Source organism: Macaca mulatta, chromosome 6 (assembly GCF_049350105.2).
Source record: "Macaca mulatta isolate MMU2019108-1 chromosome 6, T2T-MMU8v2.0, whole genome shotgun sequence".
Classification (NCBI taxonomy): Eukaryota; Metazoa; Chordata; class Mammalia; order Primates; family Cercopithecidae; genus Macaca; species Macaca mulatta.
Genome location: NC_133411.1, coordinates 128,440,960 through 128,461,791, shown reverse-complemented (window position 1 = coordinate 128,461,791; position 20,832 = coordinate 128,440,960). Strand labels below are relative to the sequence as shown.

General features: G+C 42.0%; 1 protein-coding gene and 1 long non-coding RNA gene across 7 annotated transcripts in view; one reads left to right on the top strand and one right to left on the bottom strand.

Moving 5' to 3' along the window:
* The window catches only part of TNFAIP8 (TNF alpha induced protein 8), a 122,672-nt gene that overhangs the window by 37,883 nt on the left and 63,957 nt on the right, over positions 1 to 20,832 (bottom strand). The window contains exon 1 of one of the 5 annotated variants that reach the window (XM_078003878.1): positions 15,805 to 15,951. The exons of 3 other annotated variants lie outside the window; for them this stretch is intronic. In XM_078003878.1, coding sequence (XP_077860004.1) covers positions 15,805 to 15,832 — 28 coding nt within the window. In that variant the 5' untranslated portion in view covers positions 15,833 to 15,951. 5 annotated transcript variants of the gene reach the window in all.
* LOC114678886 (uncharacterized) lies at positions 794 to 7,447 on the top strand. 2 transcript variants are annotated; one of them, XR_003730514.2, is made up of 3 exons: positions 832 to 971; positions 2,270 to 2,381; positions 7,413 to 7,447. It is a non-coding gene; the product is annotated as an uncharacterized LOC114678886 (long non-coding RNA). The 2 variants fall into 2 exon arrangements; XR_013418496.1 differs by lacking the exon at positions 7,413 to 7,447 and having other exon boundaries at positions 794 to 971; positions 2,270 to 3,721.

The window sequence follows — 20,832 nt, the reverse complement described above, 5'->3', positions numbered from 1 at the left end:
CCCTTAAATTCCCAACGAAATGAACTCACTGCTGAAAGGCAGCAATGAAAAAAAAAAAACTAATCTATATCTCAAATACAGATTTTCGCTTCCCCTCACTCAGCTTCCCCTTTTAGCCGGAAACATACAGCGTTTCTAGTTTCTGAAACCCCTTTTCAAGGGACCCTCCACTCAGGGCTCTTCCAGGGGATCCCGCTTTCAGTCGTTCTGATGCAGGCAGGCAGCCCTTTTCCAAGCACATTTTGCATTCCTGGAATCCAAGTGGGGCTCTTTCGTTTCCAGAGAAAGCTAAAAAGCAGACTTTAGTGGGCTGGCTGAACTAGGTCCGACTCTTCCTCCCCTCCCCTCTGAAAGGCTGCGGGGGGAGAAGGGAGCCCGAGATGAGACCTGGGCTCCGCTTATCCAGCTCCTACTGGGCTTCGAAGGCGCAGGGGAAGCGGACAAAGTGCCCACCGCTCACTTTAAAATTCCCATCTGCTCCTACCACTGCCTTCCTCCAAATTCCTCCGCAGAACTTGGCCGGCCCCCAGGAGAAACCAGAATCCTACCTTCCTTGAATTCTTCTGCTTCGGAGTGCATAGTGTCAGGGTAACCAGCTGCAGGGGCGATTACCGCTCACATGTACTCGGACTAGCCTCAAGTTCGCTCTGCAGCGAAATCCGCACACAACGGAAAATAAAAGGAAGAAAGCCACTAAAATCAAAACCTCCCCGGGGCGGGAGAGCGGGTTCTGGTGCAGGGATTTTCAGGGGGAAAGTTCTGCAAGAGTGACGAATCGCGTCTCAGCTGGGCGGCGGGAGTCCGCCCCCGGGGCCGCGCTCGGGCCGGCAGCGGGGCGGAGGCAACCTGGCGGGGCTGGCTCGGCCCGGGCGCACGCAGGTGGGGCGCAGGCCCAGACCGCAGCCGATTCTCCCGAGACACAGGGCCGAGAGGGGCCGTCGGCAAACGCACCAGACGGGCGGAAAAAAAAGGTATAACAAAGAAAAAGTCTCATCTCAGAGCACACTGTAGTTTTACATAAATAATAAATGTATATAGGGGAGAAGCAATGCTTGTGTATTTTGGATTACATTTTTTGATGCCCATTTGACTTTGTCTTGTAGTCTTGCACGCCAAAAATTACGGATTTTAAAGCAGCTTGGGTATGTTATTTTTGTAGGAAAGTCGCGTGGATATCGCTCATCAGGTTGGAAGGACCAGCTTAACAGAGCACAATTTCACAAGTCCCAGAGCGGGGCCTTTTGAAGAAAGTGGAGCGGCCTCCACCCTTACCTTTTGCACAGCAAAAGCAGACGAGACTGCTTTCTCATTCAGTATAGCCCCGGGCGAGCACTGTTACTCAAACCCCAGCCCGGGCGCTCACTGCTGCAGTTACTCCCACGGGCCATCCTCAGCGGGAGAGACGGTTCCCTCCCTACCGGCTACTAGCAACAACTGGGGATGAATTCCTTCAAAACGCCAAGGGGGAGGTTTTCAGGATTTGAAATGCTGATAGAATAAAGAAGCAGGAGAGCCTTCACAACAGATCTCAATTCTGCCCCCGGCTCTGGCCCACAGGCCCCTACAAATTGGCTGAGAGGAAGTCCCCTTAGCTCTGTGGAGCCTTGGTTTTCCCTTCTGCAAAGCGGGGACAAGAGCTGCCACTGATAGGCCTGTCTTATGGAGGTATCTTGTAGAACACTTGTTCTATCGCCAGTCTCACGCATAAAGTCCCAAATAACATACTGAAAGATCCGCTTGGAAATTATGAGAAAAAATATATTATTTTGACAAATTTATTTTCCAGCTCCTTTTTCTTTATTTCCCATTTTGTATAGGCAGAAACCAATAGAAACACTAAAAAGACATGGATTTAAGGAGTTTGAATTTAAATCCAGTTCTGCCATTTATTATTTGTATGATCTTATCCAAATTAACCTCTCTGAGCCTCCAGTTCCTCATTTGTAAAATGAAGATAAAAATAGTATTATTTACTTCACAGATTTATGTCTGCATTAAATAAGGTAATATAAGCACAAAGCGATTTGAAAACCATAAGGACTACATAGATTATTACTATTGCACCATTAAAAGTAAATTTTTATAAAAGATACTCTTGGGTTTTATTTCAGTATTGAATTTGAACAGAAAAGAGTGCTTATGCTATTCACAAGCAGTGAAGGCTATTATAAATATTAATGTAAGAGGTCTAGATATTAAATCACATCCTACTGCTGAGAGATTCTAATATGGCTAAGATGCTAACATGTTATCTCAATTTCACTGAAAGAGCAGGATGAAGGGAGGAAGACACAGCCAGCCAGAGAAGGGAGAAGAGGAGAAACATCTGGAAAATATCAGTGTTGCAGAGCCTCCCGGAAACTGACCTTGCCACCGAAAGGGTAACAGACTGCACCCTTCCGAAAGTCACAGTTAACTTCATGGTCCCCTCTGCCACACATCCTGAGTCAGGAGCTGCTGATATGTATACCTTGCACTCGGTCATCTCAGACTCATGGGGAGACAGCCTGAGATGAGGATGATTCTGAACCCAAAGAAATGCTCCCTCACTAGTCACAAGTGGCTTTTCCTGTCCTGCCCAAGTCATCATTCTGCCCCCTCTCTCCCTATACCATCTATCCTTGCCCTTCCTCACTGCAACCCAGATGTCTACAGAGAGTCCACAAGGGGTCTTAAGGGATCTCACCAGGGCTGTGTGCTACACAAGAGCTTCCACTGATCTATAATTGGGGTAAAGCAACAACTTTTCAAGGTGATGATTATGCAAATCCAGAAAACCCAAATTTCAGGCTCAGTCTGCCCACAGCAGAATTACTTTCACTCTCTTCTTTTAGAAAGTACCTTCATAAGGAATATTTATTAAATGTCATTTTGCAAGTCCAACTGGGGACAAATCACATAAGATATGTTAAAATACATGTCCTTTAATGTGCTACTTGTTTTACAACTGCTGAATGAATAGTTCAAGCGCCCCCATGAATTATCAGCCTTATAATTCATTTTAGATAGCAGCTTCATTGATCTTTGAACATTCACCACCGGCCTCAGGAAGCCGGGAGAGAAACTTCTTTTGTATTTAAATGCAAGCAAGCAGTCACCTTGGGGAAGAATGTTCTGTTTCAGCTCAAGAGCAATGAATGCTCAGCTTATTTTAAAAGGCTTTATGTGAATAAGGACATTCCTCAGTCTCCTGTATAACCTCAAAGCCATCTGCTCTGGGCAAGCTACATTGCCCCATACCCCTACCTTGTAACATGGTGACAAAGGGCAGCTGATTCTCTAGGGATCCCCTTGGCCTTCTGCTGCTCTTCTGCTGCTCTCAGATATATACCAGGTCATCTTGATTTTGTTGTGCTTTTATTCAAAAGGGGATAATTTACTTCTTAGCCCCAGTGAATAATGGTCCAGTACATCATAATGATTTGTTATCTCCTGTAGGTGGGACTTGTTGATTCTTGTATGTTTAAGAAACGCCCCAACATCCTTCGCATGGCAACAATCTATTAGGGCCTGCCTGATACAAAATTGCAACTAAGTTAGCAACACTTCTCATTTAATAACAAACTGTACTTAAATACTATGTTGAACTCCTACAAGTGTATAATAATGGAACTCCCACCTTTTGTGTCAAGATGGAAGAATGAAAATGCTGGCTAAGATTCTGAAGGTTTATTCATTCATTGAGGTATAATCAAATAAATTTGTATGTGTCATATCTAAACGGACCCTACTCACGTGGGGCTTGTTGATATAATTTTGTTCATTTGACCACAGACCTAAAGAACTCAACTTTCCAAGTCACTTTGGTTCTGAGGAAGGTTTATTAACACCAACTCTCGACTGAACTTTATCACAGAGCAGCAGAAAAATCTCTTTCCAAATTATGCCTTAAATAAAGCTGTCAAAAGAATTTTTTTAAAGGCCTGACTTTCAGGCCTTTTGCTCACAACCCCCTAGATGTCTGTTAAGAAAAGGGGAGATCAGTGAGTTTTCAGACTCACACAAATTAGAAGGCCGGCTGGCAGAACTGGGAAGACAAGGTACCTTTTAATCAGAAGGTATCAAATATTCCACTCACATTCAAGAATGTTACGTTCTCTGCAGTGAAAAATATGAAGCATCTCTGTAAACTAGCCTCTAGTTCTATAGAGGTTAGTTCTAGAACTATAGCCTCTAGTTCGCAAAAACGGTCATTTTCTTTTTCTATCCTACTGATATGAGGCTGAATTTGCTTCCTTCAATTTGACTTTGAGACCTTCTTCAACTTTTCTTGTATCATTTTTGTCTACACCCTTGAAAGCCTTCAAAGGCTTCCATGATCTATACAAAAAGTTGGCTTTCACTCCTGTTTCCCCATATGTGGGAGAGATCTGTGTCTTGGTCTCACCTGGTTAGGCCTGTAGGCTTTGAGTTCTTCCTATTATCCTCAGACACGTTTACATTTACCCTTTCGTAACACAAGTAGGCCTAAGTGGGTATCTCTCCATGGCCTCTCCCTGGCCCAGGTTGTTTGACTGTCTTAGCCTTAAGAAAATTGTATTTATGGCTGGGCGTGGTGGCTCATGCCTGTAATTCCAGCACTTTGGGAGGCTGAGGCAGGTAGATCATGAGGTCAGGAGTTCGAGACCAGCCTGGACAAGATGGTGAAACCCTGTCTCTACTAAAAATACAAAAATTAACTGGGCACGATGGCAGGTGCCTGTAATCCCAGCTACTTGCGAGGCTGAGGTAGAAGAATCGCTTGAACCTGGGAGGTGGAGGTTGCAGCAAGCTGAGATTGTGCCACTGCACTCTAGCCTGGGCAACAGAGTGAGACACCGTCTCAAAAAGAAAAAAAAGAAAGAAAAAGAAAAAAGAAAATTGTATTTAGTAGATTTGAAGAAGAAGATGCTAAAATGACAGTGGAGTCATTTATGCACCTTTGCAGAAGGTCAAGCTCTGTGCCTCAAGTGGCCTTAAGTGCTGAGTACAAATGCTCCTCAACTTAGCAGTGAGGCTACATCAGGATAGAACCATCATAAGTTGAAAATATATTTAATACATACTGAACACCATAGCTTAGCCTAGCCCACCTTAAATGTGTTCAGAACACTTACATTAGCCTACAGTTAGGCAAAATTATCTAGTACAAAGCCTGTTCTATAATAAAATGTTGACTATCTCATGTAACTTTTTAACACTGCACTGAAAGTGAAAAAAGCAGAGGGGTTGTATGGGTGTTCAAAGTATAGTTTCTACTGAATGTGTATCACTTTTAGTAGAATACAAATAGAGTAAGGCTGGGCACACTGGCTCATGAATTTAATCCCAGAACTTTGGGAGGCTGAGGTGCGAGTATTGTTTGTGGCCAGAAGTTTAAGACCAGCTTGGACAACATAGAGCGATCCTAACTCTACAAAAAAAGTTTTAAAAGATTAACCGAGTATGGTGGTACATGCCTGTAGTCCTAGCCACTTGGGAGACTGAGGCAGAAGGATCACTTGTGCCCAGGAGTTCAAAGCTACAGTGAGCTATGATCATACACTGAATTCCAGCCTGGGCAACAGAGTGAGACCCCTCTGTCTATACACACACACACACAACTACGCACAGAGTTAAAAAATTGTGAGCCAGGGACCATCTGCACTGGGATAAGACTGGGGAGGCTGAGGTGGGCTGAGGCAGAACCACGTGAGAGGAAGACGCTGAGGATGACTGTGGAGATGAGGGAGGGAGAAGGCCACTGGGAGCCAGGTCCTGGGAGTTTGAAGTTATGGGTAATCCCTCTCCTCAGTCTGCCCAGTGACTTCTCCCATACATTCTACACATTCACTAATGCTCTAGATGTGAGTGCCTAATTCTGAGAGAATGGGAAGAATTGCTGACATTGGAGATGAGCACACATAGGGAGACAACAATACATCTGGGATGTGCTTGTTTCCTAGGCTTTCTAGGTGTATTTCTCTCCTAAGAAATCTTCCTTGTTAAAAGCTTTTAGCAGATGATAAAACACAAGCATACTCTCAAAATCAGTTCAGAAAATATTAGCTGAACAATTTATGACTCACAGTCCTTCTTTTATAACACAGTCATTCCTCGGCATCTGTGGGAGATTGGTTCCAGGACCCTTGAGGATACCAAAATCCAAAGATGCTCAAGTGTTGTATAAAATGATGAAATATTTGCATATAACTTATATATATAATCCCACATGCTTTAAATTATCTCTAGATTGCTTATAATTCCTAATACAATGCCTACATATCACTTCATTCACATAAATTCAACATAATACTGGAAAGTGGCAAATTCAAGTTTTGCCTTTTGGAACTTTGTGGGATTTTTTTTCCCACAGAATATTATTGATCTGCCATTGACTGAATCCACAGATGCTGAATCCATGAATATGGAATGCACAGATATGGAGGGCTGGATGTATTTAGCAATAACGTCTTGTGTTAGGTTTTATTTAGACTCCCAAATTAGCCCCCTCGGGTCATCATACTCATTTTACAGATATGTAATTAAAGAAATGGAGGTTACGTGATTTGCTCAAGGTCACAAAACTAATAATGTTCTTTAGACCACAATGAATGCAGTCTAAGCCTCCTGTCTCCTATATCCAGACTTTCTCACTCTATTAAACTGTTCCTATAAAATCCAAGTCCCTTATTTTGCAGAGGAGTAACTCGAAGATTGCTAATATTGGGAGGTCCCCATAGAGCTTATGGCTGGCCATGGTTCTAGCATTGGACCATCGTCAAATCTCTCTGTTCAAATGATTTGATCACAGCCTTAAACTGAAGCCATTCAATTCCTGATATTCAGTGCTTTAAATATGCTATAAATTCAATAACTTCTATTTATTCAGTTGCCTGAAATTATGAATCTTTTTTTGAAATTAAAAGTTCAGTAAAGACCTTAATTAAAAGTTCAGTAAGCCTCATCGGATATGGGCTGCCAGGAGCAAAGAAAAGACCACCAGACTCAATTTGGGAGACCTGGGCCTGATTACTGACACCACCATCAGCAGAGCAAGCACTGGCTGTGCCTCATTTGCATTAAGATGAGTTTTCTTCCTATTCATTATTTCTTCATTTTTCCTCTAAAAATAGGCAAAGTCATTTAACCTCTCTGTGCTTTTGTTTGCACATCTGTACCATAAGAATGACGTCCCTTATTTAACAAGGTTGTTATAATGATGAAATGAGTAAAGAACATGATGGAACACAGAAAATCATGAGGTTCCCCTCATCACTTTTCCAGATATAATCATGATGAAGGCCAGATTGTCCCAGATTGTTTAAGAGTGTCTATTTGGAGGCCCTAAATGCTGGCTCTATAAATATTCCAGATAGGTGTGGCAATTTAATGTGTGTGGTCTAGCAATGGAAAAGGAAAACAAAAGGGCTGGATTTCTTTCCTGTGCTCAGGTGAATGGGGTCAACATGGAAACAGCATGAGAGGGGCCACAGAAGGGATTCACCAGGAAGAAGAGGAAAGGCAAACTGAAGTGGCCAGGATGGCACGACATCACGTCTGACCAAGGCATCCTCAGCCTTCCTTCAGAAAAGCAGCAGAAGGAAAAAGGGATCAAAAATCACAGTGTGGAACTCAGGCTTGAAAGAAACCTTAGATATTGTCTATTTTTATTTTTATTTTTGAGATGGAGTTTTGCTTTTGTCGCTTAGAGTGCAGTGGTGCAATCTCGGCTCACTGCAACCTCTGCCTCCTGGGTTCAAGCAATTCTCCTGCCTCAATCTCCCGAGTAGCTGGGATTACAAGCATGTGCCACCATGCGTGGCTAATTTTGTATTTTTAGTAGAGATGAGGTTTCACCATGTTGGCCAGGCTGGTCTCGAACTCCTGACCTCAGGTGATCCACCCACCTCAGCCTCCCAAAGTGCTGGGATTACAGGCGTGAGCCTCCGCACCCAGCCAGAGGTTGTTTAATCCTCTACCTGGCTGATGAAGCAATCTCTTATCATATCACCGGCAACAGACATTCATCCAGAATTGCCTTGACAAACTTCATTACCAGAGACAGCCTCCTTGAAAAACCAACCCCATATCCATCCTAACCGTTAGAAAGTTCCTCTGTATACCAAACTAAAATTCAAGTCTAAGGGCAGTAATTGTCAAATTATTTCCACTCTAACCACTGCCTTTACTCCTTACAGCAAGGAAATAATTTTGTGACGAGATAAACATAGGTTTTTAACTAAATTTTATTTTCAACAACCTAGTGGAGACCCCTCACATTGGCTGGCTGATGTAGCTGAATTCAGTGTGAGACAGTTATGCAACTTTCCAGTGCTTGCCACACATCTGCTATTGATTATCGTGAGCATTCAGAAGCAAGAAGCTCTGCTCGAGATGCCCTGTGATAATCTTTCTCCTCAGTGTGCTCACTCCAAGAGGGCAGAAAACAATGCCAAGACAGATTGAGTAACGGGCCCTACTTGACTGCACTTGAGCAGTTAAAAGCTTTAAGTTTCTGAACAAAATTTGAAATGTGAAATGCACAAAGAAGACCAACGTAGTGCTCCATTTGTGGAATCTGGACCACAGACTCCTGGTCTGAGATCTATTTGAAAGTCTAACCCACTTCTAGTTGCCATAATTTGATGTTGGCATTGAGTTTCTGACATGGGTAGAATCCATTAACAATTGTGCCAACTGGTGACTGCTCAGGAGACAGAAAAGGCTGACATAGGCTTGCAGTTGAGAGTAGCCAAGGCTGACACTCAACAGAAAAACTCAGCAGGTGGTGAAAATGTGAACTGAAGCAGAACTTATCCAAACAGGACTTCAGGGAAAACGGGAGGTTATTTTTGCAGGTAGCAGTGAAAGGCATGCATCAGAAGTTTTTCCTCTTGAATAGGTCAGGTGACAAAATTTAAGTTACTCAGCCTCTCCTTAAAGAAGAGCTGCAGAAATATGTACTAGTTTGGATTCACAAAGTTGTAGGCATCATGAAGATGAATGCATTTTTTTGAGAAATTGCTCACCTGAACAATGTGCTAGCCTACCTAAAAAAGATAATATTAAGTCCATAAATTTCCTAGTAGAAACAGGAGATCTAAAATTCACCAACCTTTTCAATCGGAGGTCTGTTTCAACAGATATTTTACTACTGAACTCAGCAAAGCCCCATCATATGCCATTTAATTTTCTCAATTTCAATGATATACAGTCAGCCCACATCAGACAAAGAAATGATCTAAATGGGTACATTGGCTACCATTCCCCCTAATGATTTTATGCTGCAGAGTAAGCATGAGAAGGAGCTGGAAATTTGCTGTTCCCTCTCTCCCTCTAGTCTCTGTATGGACTTTTACACTGTGAGCATCTCACACACTGATGATGAATGTTGTGTTTAAGGCCATGTATTGTTTCACAGCAAAATGCCTCAAAGACAAGCTAACTCTAGTATCTGGTCTTAAAGAAATAGCAACCTGTTTCAATGCTAAGGAAACAGTGGGAGTAAATCTTATACTTAATAGGAGATGGTATATCAGTCTCCAACCTGGTAACTTCCTAAGAGGTTTTCTAAAATAATACTGACCTCATACAATTTTCACTTTACACATTACTCGTACTCTTAACCAAACTGGCATCTTACAGTCTCATGTTAGAGTGATGTGGTCAAGAGTTGCTGAAAAAGATACGATTTTAGCTCTGAGGTCCCCAAATTATGTGCCAGTGTACCTCAGGGCACTATAGCAAAGTCACAGAGGTGTGCAGGATATTTTGTCTTTGAGGGAAACAAAGTAATACACAACATTTCTCAGATGCTTGCATGAACGACTATTTCAAGCGAATTCACAGTTTAACATTATATTGGGTTATTTTCCTTTTGATGATGTCATTTCTTTGCAAAGCTAGGTTGTTGGTAGTTGCTGTGTTAAAGGCAAGTATTAGTTGAAAAGTGATGCGGAACAGGAAATTAGGGTATTGGGATTCAACCCAATTTCTAGGTTTGAGGAACTATAATAAGTTTACTGCCTCACAGCTCGAAATTCACCCTTCATTACCCACTATGTGAAGATGTAAAAGGGACCTTTACATATTTTTTATTTTGTTAGCTGGTACCATTCTGAGCTTCATCAGTGGAGAGTACTGTAGAGACATTACAGAAAGAAGCAGTTTTACTTCCTGGTTCTGGTACACTCTTTCTGCACGCTGCTGCAAACACGCATGGCTCCTAGAGCATTCACACCTTCTTCAGCAACTGGCTCCTGCTGAACATGATGGTCAGCACCTTGCAGCCTCCAGCAGCTTCCACTGGCATCCCTCTTGGTTAATTTTTGCAGCAGAGTGCAACCAGTGAAAGACTTCCACATGAATAGCTTTCCTCAGCATCTTACAGGGTAGATTTCTAGCAAGTTCTGTCAGCACAGCACCCCAGTGACTTCTCTGCCAGCCAGGGAGCCACAGCAGGCCATGACATCTCCAGCAGGGTCTGGAGCGGAGAGAAGCCTGTGTTTGGGTGCTCTATCAGAGCACGGGTAGGGGCTGCTCCTTATGTCTGCTATTCCTCTGTTATTTAAAGTTCTCTTTACTTCCTATTACCTAGTTCCCATTATAGTTAACTATTTTTCTTTTTCTTAACAGTTTGTTTTCTTTTGTATTTTTAAAAAATTGTGGTAAAATACATACAGTATAAAATTTACCATCTTAATAATTTTAAATGTACAGTTCAGGAGCATTAAGTACATTCACATTGTTGTACAATCATCACCACTATCCATCTCTAGAACTTTTTTCATCTTGCAAAACTGAAACTCTGTACCCACTGAAGACTAAATCGCCATTGTCTGCGCCTGTCAGCCCCTGGCAACCACCATTCTACTTTTTGTCTCTATAAATTTGACTACTCCAGGTAACTTACATAAGTGGAATTAAAGAGTATTTGTCTTTTTGTGATGGCTTATCTCACTTAACATAATATCCTCAAGTTCATCCATATGGTAGCGGGTCAGACTTTCCTTCCTTTTTAAGGCTTGGTGATATTCCATTGTATGTGTATATCACATTTTGTTTATACATTCTTCTGTAGATGGATATCTGGATTGCTACTGCCTTTTGGGTATTGGTTTACAAATATCTCTTTGAGATGCCTTTTCAATTCTTTTGAGTATATACCCAGAAGTAAAATTGCTAAATCATATGGTAATTCAATTTTTAATTTTTTGAGGAACTGTCATATTATTTTCCTAGCTAGTACTTCTTTAAACTTTCCTTTAAATTATTGTGTACTTTATATTCTCATTAGACCCTGACCAATATATGCAATGCCCAACAGTTATATACATTCCATTAAGAAATGAAGAGTAACATAAAAACATTATTTTTAAATATTTCAATATATATGTATTATGTTTCACAACCACAAAGTTATTAATACAGAAATACTAAGTTGTTTGGAACTAAGCACTTAACAAATGAAACTGCTAAGTATTTCTTTTGTCCTAGAAATGGCACGAAAAAAATTACTAAGACCACTAAATTACTGAGACCACTAAGGGTGCATGAGCCAAGAACATTTGGAAGGCTCTGCTCTAGCCTACATGTTTCCAGCTGCCATTAGGAACTGTCTGCTTGAATGGTTCCTTAGGCTCACCCTATCTAGGGGTATCCCTGAAGGCACAGATGGGACCTTAATATTAACCGTACTTAATACTGTATCTCTTTATAATATTAAGTTTTTCTCACTTAGGGACTGGGGGCTACAAACTTTACAATTATCTTTGACATATCCTGCTCTGTCTCCCCTTATTTCTAATCCTCACATCAAAATGATTGGCCTTTTTTTCTCTCCATTCCTGCGGCAGTCAGTAAAGCCATCATCTCTAGTTAGCATTACCGAACAGATTTTAAGCTAGTTTCCCTTAAACAAGACCATGGGTTGAAAATTCAAATGCTCACCGAGGCTAAAAATATGTTAATTCATACCTGCCACACAACAATTGGCTGCCCCAGTCCTTGTACCCATGAAGGCAACACCAATAGGACAGGCTGTGGGTGAGGCCCCATTCCCAGGATGCCAGCTGTTACAGTGTGGATGTTTGTCCCTTCCAAGCCTCATGTTGAAATGTGATGGAGGTGGGGCCTGATAGGAGGTGTTTGAGTTATGGGGGTGGATCCTTAATGAGTGGCTTGGTGCCCTCCCCATGGTAATGAGTGAGCTCTTGCTCTATTCGTTCATGTGAGAGCTGGTTCATTAAAATATTGCATTGGGAGTTATACCTGATGTAAATGACGAGTTGATGGGTGCAGCACAGCAACATGGCACAAGTATACATATGTAACAAGCCTGCACGTTATGCACATGTACCCTAGAACTTAAAGTATAAAAAAAAAAAAAAAAAAAAAGAGCCTGATACCTCCTCCCCTCTCTCTTGCTCCCTCTCTGTGTGACACATCTGCTCCTTTTTCACCTCTGCCATGAGGAAAAACTTCCTGAGGCCTCGACAGAAGCTAAGCAGATACTGGTGGCATGCTTGTACAGCCTGCAGAATCAGGAGCCAAATAAACCTCTTTTCTTTATAAATTACCCAGACTCAGGTTTTTCTTTTTGGCAGTACAAAACAGACTAATACAACAGCTGAAATACCAACTTCTCTCTCCTAAAGAAAGCAACGGCAATGCAAGTGAGTGTGAATGATGCGACTAGACGCAAAATCATGAACGTGCGCCCACACACACACGTAGATATGAGTGGTTTGAAAAGGAATCATTCAGAAATTTTTGACACTTGTTTTCATTAACTGGAAATTACTTGAGACAAACCTTATGATGAATCATGACACCCTGTGTGGCCACACAGTGGGGGCAGCTGCTGCTGGTCTATTTTTTCAGCTGTTATATCCTCTTTTTACCCCTCCCAAAGCCATACTCAGGTCCCAACTCCTTTTAAAAGCCTATTGAAGCCCACAGTAGACCTATACTTCTACAGTGAACTTGTGCTATACTTAAAGTTGATAATCTTGATGTTAGTTGTCTTCTGAGGCAGCTCCATAAGCTATTTAAAACACAAGACTATACCCTTCATTTGTTTGTTCTTTCCAGAGCGTACAATGCATGTTGGACACTTTCAAAGCACTATATAACTAATAAAATAATCATTTAATCATTTCATAATATTATGATAGCATATAAGAATAATCTTAATTTCCTCTTCCCCAAAAAGTACCTTACAAGAAACTGTGTACATAAATATCTGCTATCTTCAAAGAAAGAAAAAAAGACAAGAAAATTTGCATGGCATCTGCAGAACCAAGGTTAGTAATTTTCGACAATCTATAAAACTATCAAGTTTACAAAAGTTCTGTCAGAAAAGGAGCCAAGAAAAAAATAAATCTGACAGCTGCAAACCTTCTGTTTTACAACGTGCACAGAATAGACGCACTTCCTTCGACATCCTCATAAACAGAGTGCCGAGCAAATGCAAACATCCCCGGTAGAAGTTCAGTGGACTCCAGGACTTAACTAATGGATTGTGCTTATCTTTACAGAGGCAACCTTACTAGCCACCTATCAACCCCATCACAATTGCTTTAGGAACCATTAATAAGATGGATTGAACAAAATTCCATTTCAGTTGATGGCATTTCCAGGGCAAGCAAGACACCAGCAGCGGCTGCCCACTGTAAAAGAGTAGCAGTCTCACCGTCCTGAGATTGGAAACTTTGTTTCCTTTAAGTTAAGAACTAACATCCGGCACCGGACCACCTGAATATTTAGACTAATAAATCCCAGATGGGAATTCCAGACACCTCTTTACTAAAGACATGCTGCCGATAAACATTCTATTAAGCAAGTCTCCGAGGAGTGAGCTTCCCTTCAGAGACTGTTTTCATTTACAACATACTGTGTTTTCTAAAGCCAATTTGGGATCCCTGATTGCACAATGTGTAATTAATTTTGTCATCTGTTTTTTAATGGATGAAATTAATCTGTGAATGTAAAAAGGCAGCACCTTGGTTCTTCCTAATATGTTGTTATTGGATCAGAGAAAGACAAAAGTATACTATTTGGCCATAGCCCCAAATTCTGAATCAGCATTCCAGTATAGAACCAAACAATGTATGTGTTTATATTAAGATATATCTTAATATCCTTAGAAATAATAAGCATAATTTATCAAGCACCTATTATGTGCTAAGTACAATCCTAGGTACATAATATAATATTACTCTTACTATGCATCAGCATAGCGGTGTTTTCTAGCTCATGAAGTACTGCTGCATACGTTGCCACTGACCCTCATAACAATCCTATAAGGAAGGTATCTTGGGAATTACTGACTCTGTTTGCTCCTGATAAGGATACAGATTCTCAGAGAAATTAAGTGGCTGGCCCATGGTCACCTAGCTAGGATTGAGTGTGAGCTGAGAGTAACTGTGGGTCTTCTGACCTCACTCCACACTATATTTTCTCTACACTATGGTGTCTCTGAACACAGCACAAAATTATACTTCAAGGCAACTCTGCCATATGCCCCAAGAGAATAGGAAATAAGAGCCAGGTGGCTGGGCACGGTGGCTCATGCCTGTAATCTCAACACTTTGGGAGGCCAAGGTGGGTGGATCACTGAGATCAGGAGTTCAAGACCAGCCTGGTCAACATGGTGAAACACCCTCTCTACTAAAAGTACAAAATTAGCTGGGTGTGGTATCGCATGTCTGTAATCCCAGCTACTCAGGAGGCTGAGGCAGAGAAGTGCTTGAACCAGGGAGGCAGAGGTTGCCGTGAGCTGAGATCATGCCACTGCACTCCAGCCTGGGCAACAAGAGTGAAACTCCGTCTCAAAAATAAATAAATAAACAAAGCTGGGTGTGGTGGCTCATGCCTATAATCCCAGCTATTTGGGAGACTGAGGTGGGAGGAACACTTGAGTCCTGGAGTTTGAGACCAGCGTAGGCAACATAGCAAAACCCCATGCAAAAAAAGAGAAGGGGTCAGGCGATAACAGAAGTAAGGGAAGTCAGAGGGTAGTCCTGATTGGGAAGCTCTGAGCTTGGCTGACTTGGGGAAAGCGGGAGGCAGAAATTAATAGAAAAGGGGAAGTCCAGAGGAGGAACAGGTGTGGCCAAGGGGGAGGGCAAGGAGCTCCACTTCACACATCTGAGCCTGAGATCTCAGCGGGGTAACTGATGTGGGACGAGCTTGAGCATCTTCTATCAGATCTGTTTCTCATATAACCAGAGCTCTTCCAGGGAGCATTGGGTCTGCTATAAAGTCCACAGTCTTCAATGAAAATATTTCTAAAACAGATTACGTAGAGTATCTACTCTTAACTACACGAAAGCTATAGAACATACTTTTTAAAAAAGACTGTTGTTAATCACACTGTTTTATAACATACATATTAATCTACATTTGCTCACTAAATCTGCCTAATAAAGTTGTGCTCTGTCATTGCCCTTACACCCAGTTAACAATTTCTGCCCAATTTCAAGAGATAAGATGCATGTGATCAGGATTCCACATTATTTTTAAATGCTCTAGAAAGCCTGTCCCAATACGTGGTAGATCGACAGAATAGATGTAACTCCCTGAATATAACAGAGTCTGGTTTTCAGAGGTAAGGGAAGGGACCTTGCATTCTAAAATCTGAAAAGTAAAATCGCATGTAGTTAAAACTACTTTTAAAATTATTTAAATGACCCAGAAAATTTAGTACTGTCTACATGGTTTTGAATATACACAATACTATATCAGTTCCTCTAACTGTTAGTCTATGTTTCTCTGTAGTGGTCAGTCAGATATTCAAGTTCTCCCTTCATAATGATGATCAATTCATTATAGCCCACTTGCCTGGTCTTCTGAACAATGTGCTTCCCATTCTGCTGATGGTCAGAATCCTTAAAACTCATCCACTTCACACATTTTATGAACAGGTAGCGGTTACTTGTTCAACACAAGCAATGCAGAGTTCCTGCCTGGTAATGAAGTGGCTGAATATGAATGGGCAGGATTTCCTGACAACTGTCTTCTTCCTCAGGGCTGGATGTCACTTTTTATTGACAGCATCTAACATCCCCTCTACAGTTTCTAATTGGAGGTCTATGGGAACCAGGGAGAATCAAAGGTTGTAAAGGAAACCAGGGATTCATCGTCTACTCTAGAGGAACCTGTAGAGGTCACTGTTCAGATGTCATCTTTATTTATGTATTTGTTAATTTCACAAACATTTATTGAGCACCTACCATGTACAGGTACAAGGTAAATGATGTAGATACAACAGCCATGATATCTGCCCTCGCAGAGCCAGTCATGGGTGAGGGTGGGGAAGGGGTTGGAAGAGGAAACATATAACATACTAATTAAAATATAGTACAGTAAGTTTAATAGTGGAAAAGCAGGAGGTGTTATGAAAGCTCACAGGAGAAGTACCTCAATCAGGCCTGAGGGAAGGAGTCATGAAGGAAGGGTTCCTGAAAGAAGTGACACCAGCCAAAGAAGGGGAAGAGAAGGAGAAAAGAAAGAAAAATGCCCCCAGGTAGAGAATAACTGGTCAGGAGTGAAGGCTGAAGACCAATGGCTATGATGGTTGGCTGACCACTGGAGATTCTTCGAGAAAGAGAACTTAGTAAAATGACTAGAGATAGCAGCCAAATTGCAAGAGGTTGCAGAATGATCTGGTGTTGAGAAAGCAGAGACAGCACTGGTGGACTATTCATTCAAGAAGTTTTCCTGAAGGTAGTAAGTTGAAAGAGTACCCTGAGGAGAAAGCATTATCAAAAAGCTCCCACAAATCTAGCACAGCTTTAAGTGGCTTTGAGGAAGGAATATGATATTCCCATAACTCTCCCATTGGCCGATACCAAACACAGGGAAGCAGGGTGACATCTAGCTCTTACAAAAACACATTTGCAAGAATTTGTGTGGACTCTGACATGAGTTTGAATAATGCAAATTTAAAAAGATAAAGTCAAAACCTTCTTCATGTTCAGTGGCTGGTGCTGGTTCCGCAGCTCTAACCTAAAGGGGACAACACAAGGTGTTATCTCTGAGGGGCTACCAAAGCCCAGATTATGCTCTTAGCAGTACAGGAAATACTCTCATTAGAAGGGTGATACCTTCGGTTAAACTCTGATTTTCTGTTCTATCATCAGGCTCTTTTAAAAACACAAACATCCCTTGGAGGAAAAGCCGGTGGATGACTAACAGCTAAGAGTAAAGAATTCACTCATTTCTTTGTTCCTTCCCTTCAGAGATGAGGACTAGAGGGCACCCCAGATAGGAAACAGAGATACAGAAATTAAGGCTGTTAGAAGGATTGGGAGGAGAATGAACACAAACTGGTCCCATTCCCGGTCCTGCCCTGGCCACTAACCCCATGCCTGCCTAAGACCAAGAAGACAAAGAGGACAGAATATACCCAGTAGACAACTTGCAAAGCAGAAGTGAGAGTTTCAAATGCTTAGGGTTCCTTATCTTCAGTGATGCAAATTTTTTAAAATGATTTAAAATCCTCAGAACTGTTTTGATTGAGATTTCCGTCTCTACTTCTCTAAACAGATTCTGCCTCTAAAGGCCAGGAACCAAAAAAAAAAAAAAAAAAAAAAAAAAAAGACTTCCATGAAGATATGATTTCTTTTGATGTGCTTCCAATCTGTGGGTGAAAATTTTGGTGGCACTCTTATCCCAGAGATAGCCAGTCTTCTCATTTAAGGTAAAAGCTGAAATCAATTCTATAAATTAAATTATAAAAGGCTCACATCCATAAATACAGTATCTCTGAGACTGAGCAAACATAGCAGTGATAGATGAAGTCAGTTGGCTTATAGCCCAAGGATCGTAAGCTGGTAGCCTTGGGGCTGAATCCAGCTCATGTAATTTGTTTGTCTGTTTGTTTAAGTTTTTCAACTGAACTTCAGTGCCTTTAGATGAGACCTGTTGTTTCTAAATTTACCACAGGTCTCACGACCTGAGATTGTTCACATAGAGCACTATTTACACATTCATATTACTTGCCTGGTTCCTGTAGACTTTTGAGTTTGGGACCATTGACTTATATAGACTAACATTAAAAACAAATAATCGACCTCTTGCTTATGTGGAGTTCTGGTGCTAACTGTTTCAGAGCAGAGCGCTGGAGGGTTATTGAGCAACAGGATCACTAAAAAACAATAAACCACAACAGTGTGCAACACCACTGTAATCAGCTTAAAAAAAAAAAAAAGCAGGAGACCAAAAACACCAGTGAAGCTCACTAGCCCTGAATAAAATGTGTCTACAGCTTTGAAACCACCTTACAACAGAAGTACCTGCCAGGAGTCACTGAGCTTCCTTCATGTGCACCACTTCCACAGTACCCCGACATCTGGATGTCCCAGAACACAAGCTTGGCGGCCAGTATCCAATTCTGGCTTGGCAAAGGAAACGATCCCTCTATTCGGTGAACTGAGGCCATAAATGCACTATCTGTGGTATTCAAATAAAAATACTCAACTTGGAGCAATTCAAACCGCCACTCAGCCAGTCCAGCCACTTGGTGGCTATTTAAGACATCTGCAGCACATACCACAGAACGTGTGCCATCACTTGTCTGTTCATATGTCCGGATACGGAGGACCAAAGTCCACACTCCTACCCCCGCCTCAGGTCTCCATGACATTTCCTGCCACACCCTACCCAGAACCCAAGAATCAGAAAGCTAATGCTCAAAGGAAGGTTTTGAGGTTATCTTATTCAATCTCCCCGTTCCTCAAACTTGTTCACAAATGAGAAAATAGCCCCAGCAAGTTCATATGATGAGTACCCTAAGAGGAACTATTAATAGAATTAAATCTCCAGGACCTCCATGGTGGCCTCAGGAGCTCAGGGCTCCTTTCTGCAACCAGCCTCCTGGGAGCAGGGCATGCCTTCGGGCACAGTGGTCCTCTGCAGCCTAGCCCAATGTTCCTGAATCGAATTTCTGTGACCCACATGGGCAGTCTAGCTCACTCAAGTTCCTGTTAGGGTTTGGGTGAAAGCCCCCTGGTAATAAAGGGTGCCTCTGCTCTGGCTGGCCCCCCGTGCATATATTTCCATATATTTCATGTGGTGGGGAAGACTGGCTGGCTAGGGACAATGCTCTGGAGTTTGGAATCCTATACTCCAGCCACAGATTTCATCTAAACGATAAACGGCTACCTCTTCTGCTCCAACTGACTTACCACAAGGTGGTATTTTCTTGTGTCACTGTGACTTTCGTTTTCACCAGCCTTCTGAATGTTGCCCCAGCCCCTTCCCCTGCTCCAGACAGCCATCCTCCTGGAGGACTCATCTAGAGACAACTAAATGAAACTCTCTATGACTGACTGCCCCATTTCATTTACTTGTGTGCAGCTTCCAAAGCTTTACATTATCCACAGCCCATTTATTTCCATTAAAATAGATAAAATAATTAATCAAATATGGTGATTAAGGTCATAGCTATGAAATGTTAAGGCCATTCTTTGCAGAAACATATGGCCTTATTAAACCGTTTTTAAACAAAAATTATATTGGACTTCAGTGTTTTATCAGAGCATATAATTACCATAGATTGAAGAGCTGTCTATAATTAATTTTCTCTACTTCTTACTCTCATTGTTCAACTTACCAGACCTACTAGTACCCTGGTGATGCTTTATTGACCTCTGAGAATCCCTTTGTGATCTGTAGTGCTACTATGGTTCACAAAATCTGTGTTCTTCTCTCCCTGATAGCATCTGACATTTGTCATCAGGGGTTGGCAATCCCATACACTGGGCCCCATTTACTACGTACCATAGCCAGTCACCAAATTAGAGAAACTCAGTAAAAAACAAAACAAAACAAACAAACAAAAAAAACGCCGTAAGAGGAGACCTGTGTAGTAGACATCGTGGCTGACCCAACATCATGTCCATTTCTCTCTCCCTGGGTAGCAATCCTGATCATTTTAAATAAATCACAGAAATCCCATACCCCCTTGCCACAGAGTGACGGGTTTAGGCAACCGAAGCCTAAGCCAATCATCACAGCAGATGCCATAGCCAATAAACCGGTCATTGAGACATCAGAAATTTGTTGGGGGCTTTTGGAAAAAGTCGCTTGCTTCTCTGACACAACCACAAGAAGCCAGTTCTCTCTCTCCTTCTGGGCAGTGTGTGGTGGATATGAAGTCTAGAACTGCTGTAGACTTTTATCAACATCAGAGAAGGTAATTCAGGATGAAGCTCAATCACGGAAGGCAGAAACATGGGGCCTTTTTTTTTGTTTTAAGGGACAGGGTCTTGCTCTATTGTCCAGGCTGAAGTGCAGTGACACAATCATAGCTCAGTGCAGCCTCAAATTCCTGGGCTCGAGACATCCTCCTGCCTAAGCTTCCTGAGTAGCTGAGACTACAGGTACACACCACCATGCCAGGCTAATTCTTTTTTATTTTTTGTAGATAGAGAGTCTCAGTCTCACGATGTTGCCCAAGCTAGAAAATAGGTTCTTGACTTCACTGAACTGCTAAATCCAAACTTTGTTCCAGTTATGTGAGCCAACAAAAAAATACCTTTTGTATGAACAAGTCTAACCTGGGGTTTCTCTTTCTTGTACAGTAGAAGCCACAATAGATGTAATATCCTGGGCAGCTAAGGAGGAATCGTGCATGAAAATTTCTAATCTTGCTGCTGGCTTTACAACATTCCCAACACCTGAAGGACAGTGGGTGAAGGAGCCCAAGGATGCACAGCTGATCAATGCTTTTGCCCATTTCCTCAAGCCTGCTGTCCAACAAAGGCCAGAGGGTAGCCCGAAAGCCTCCTCTCCAGCAGGGCCATGTCTGGCCTGTCCGGTGACAGTGATAGCAGAGAGCAGAGTCCCAAGGCTGCGGAAAAGTGG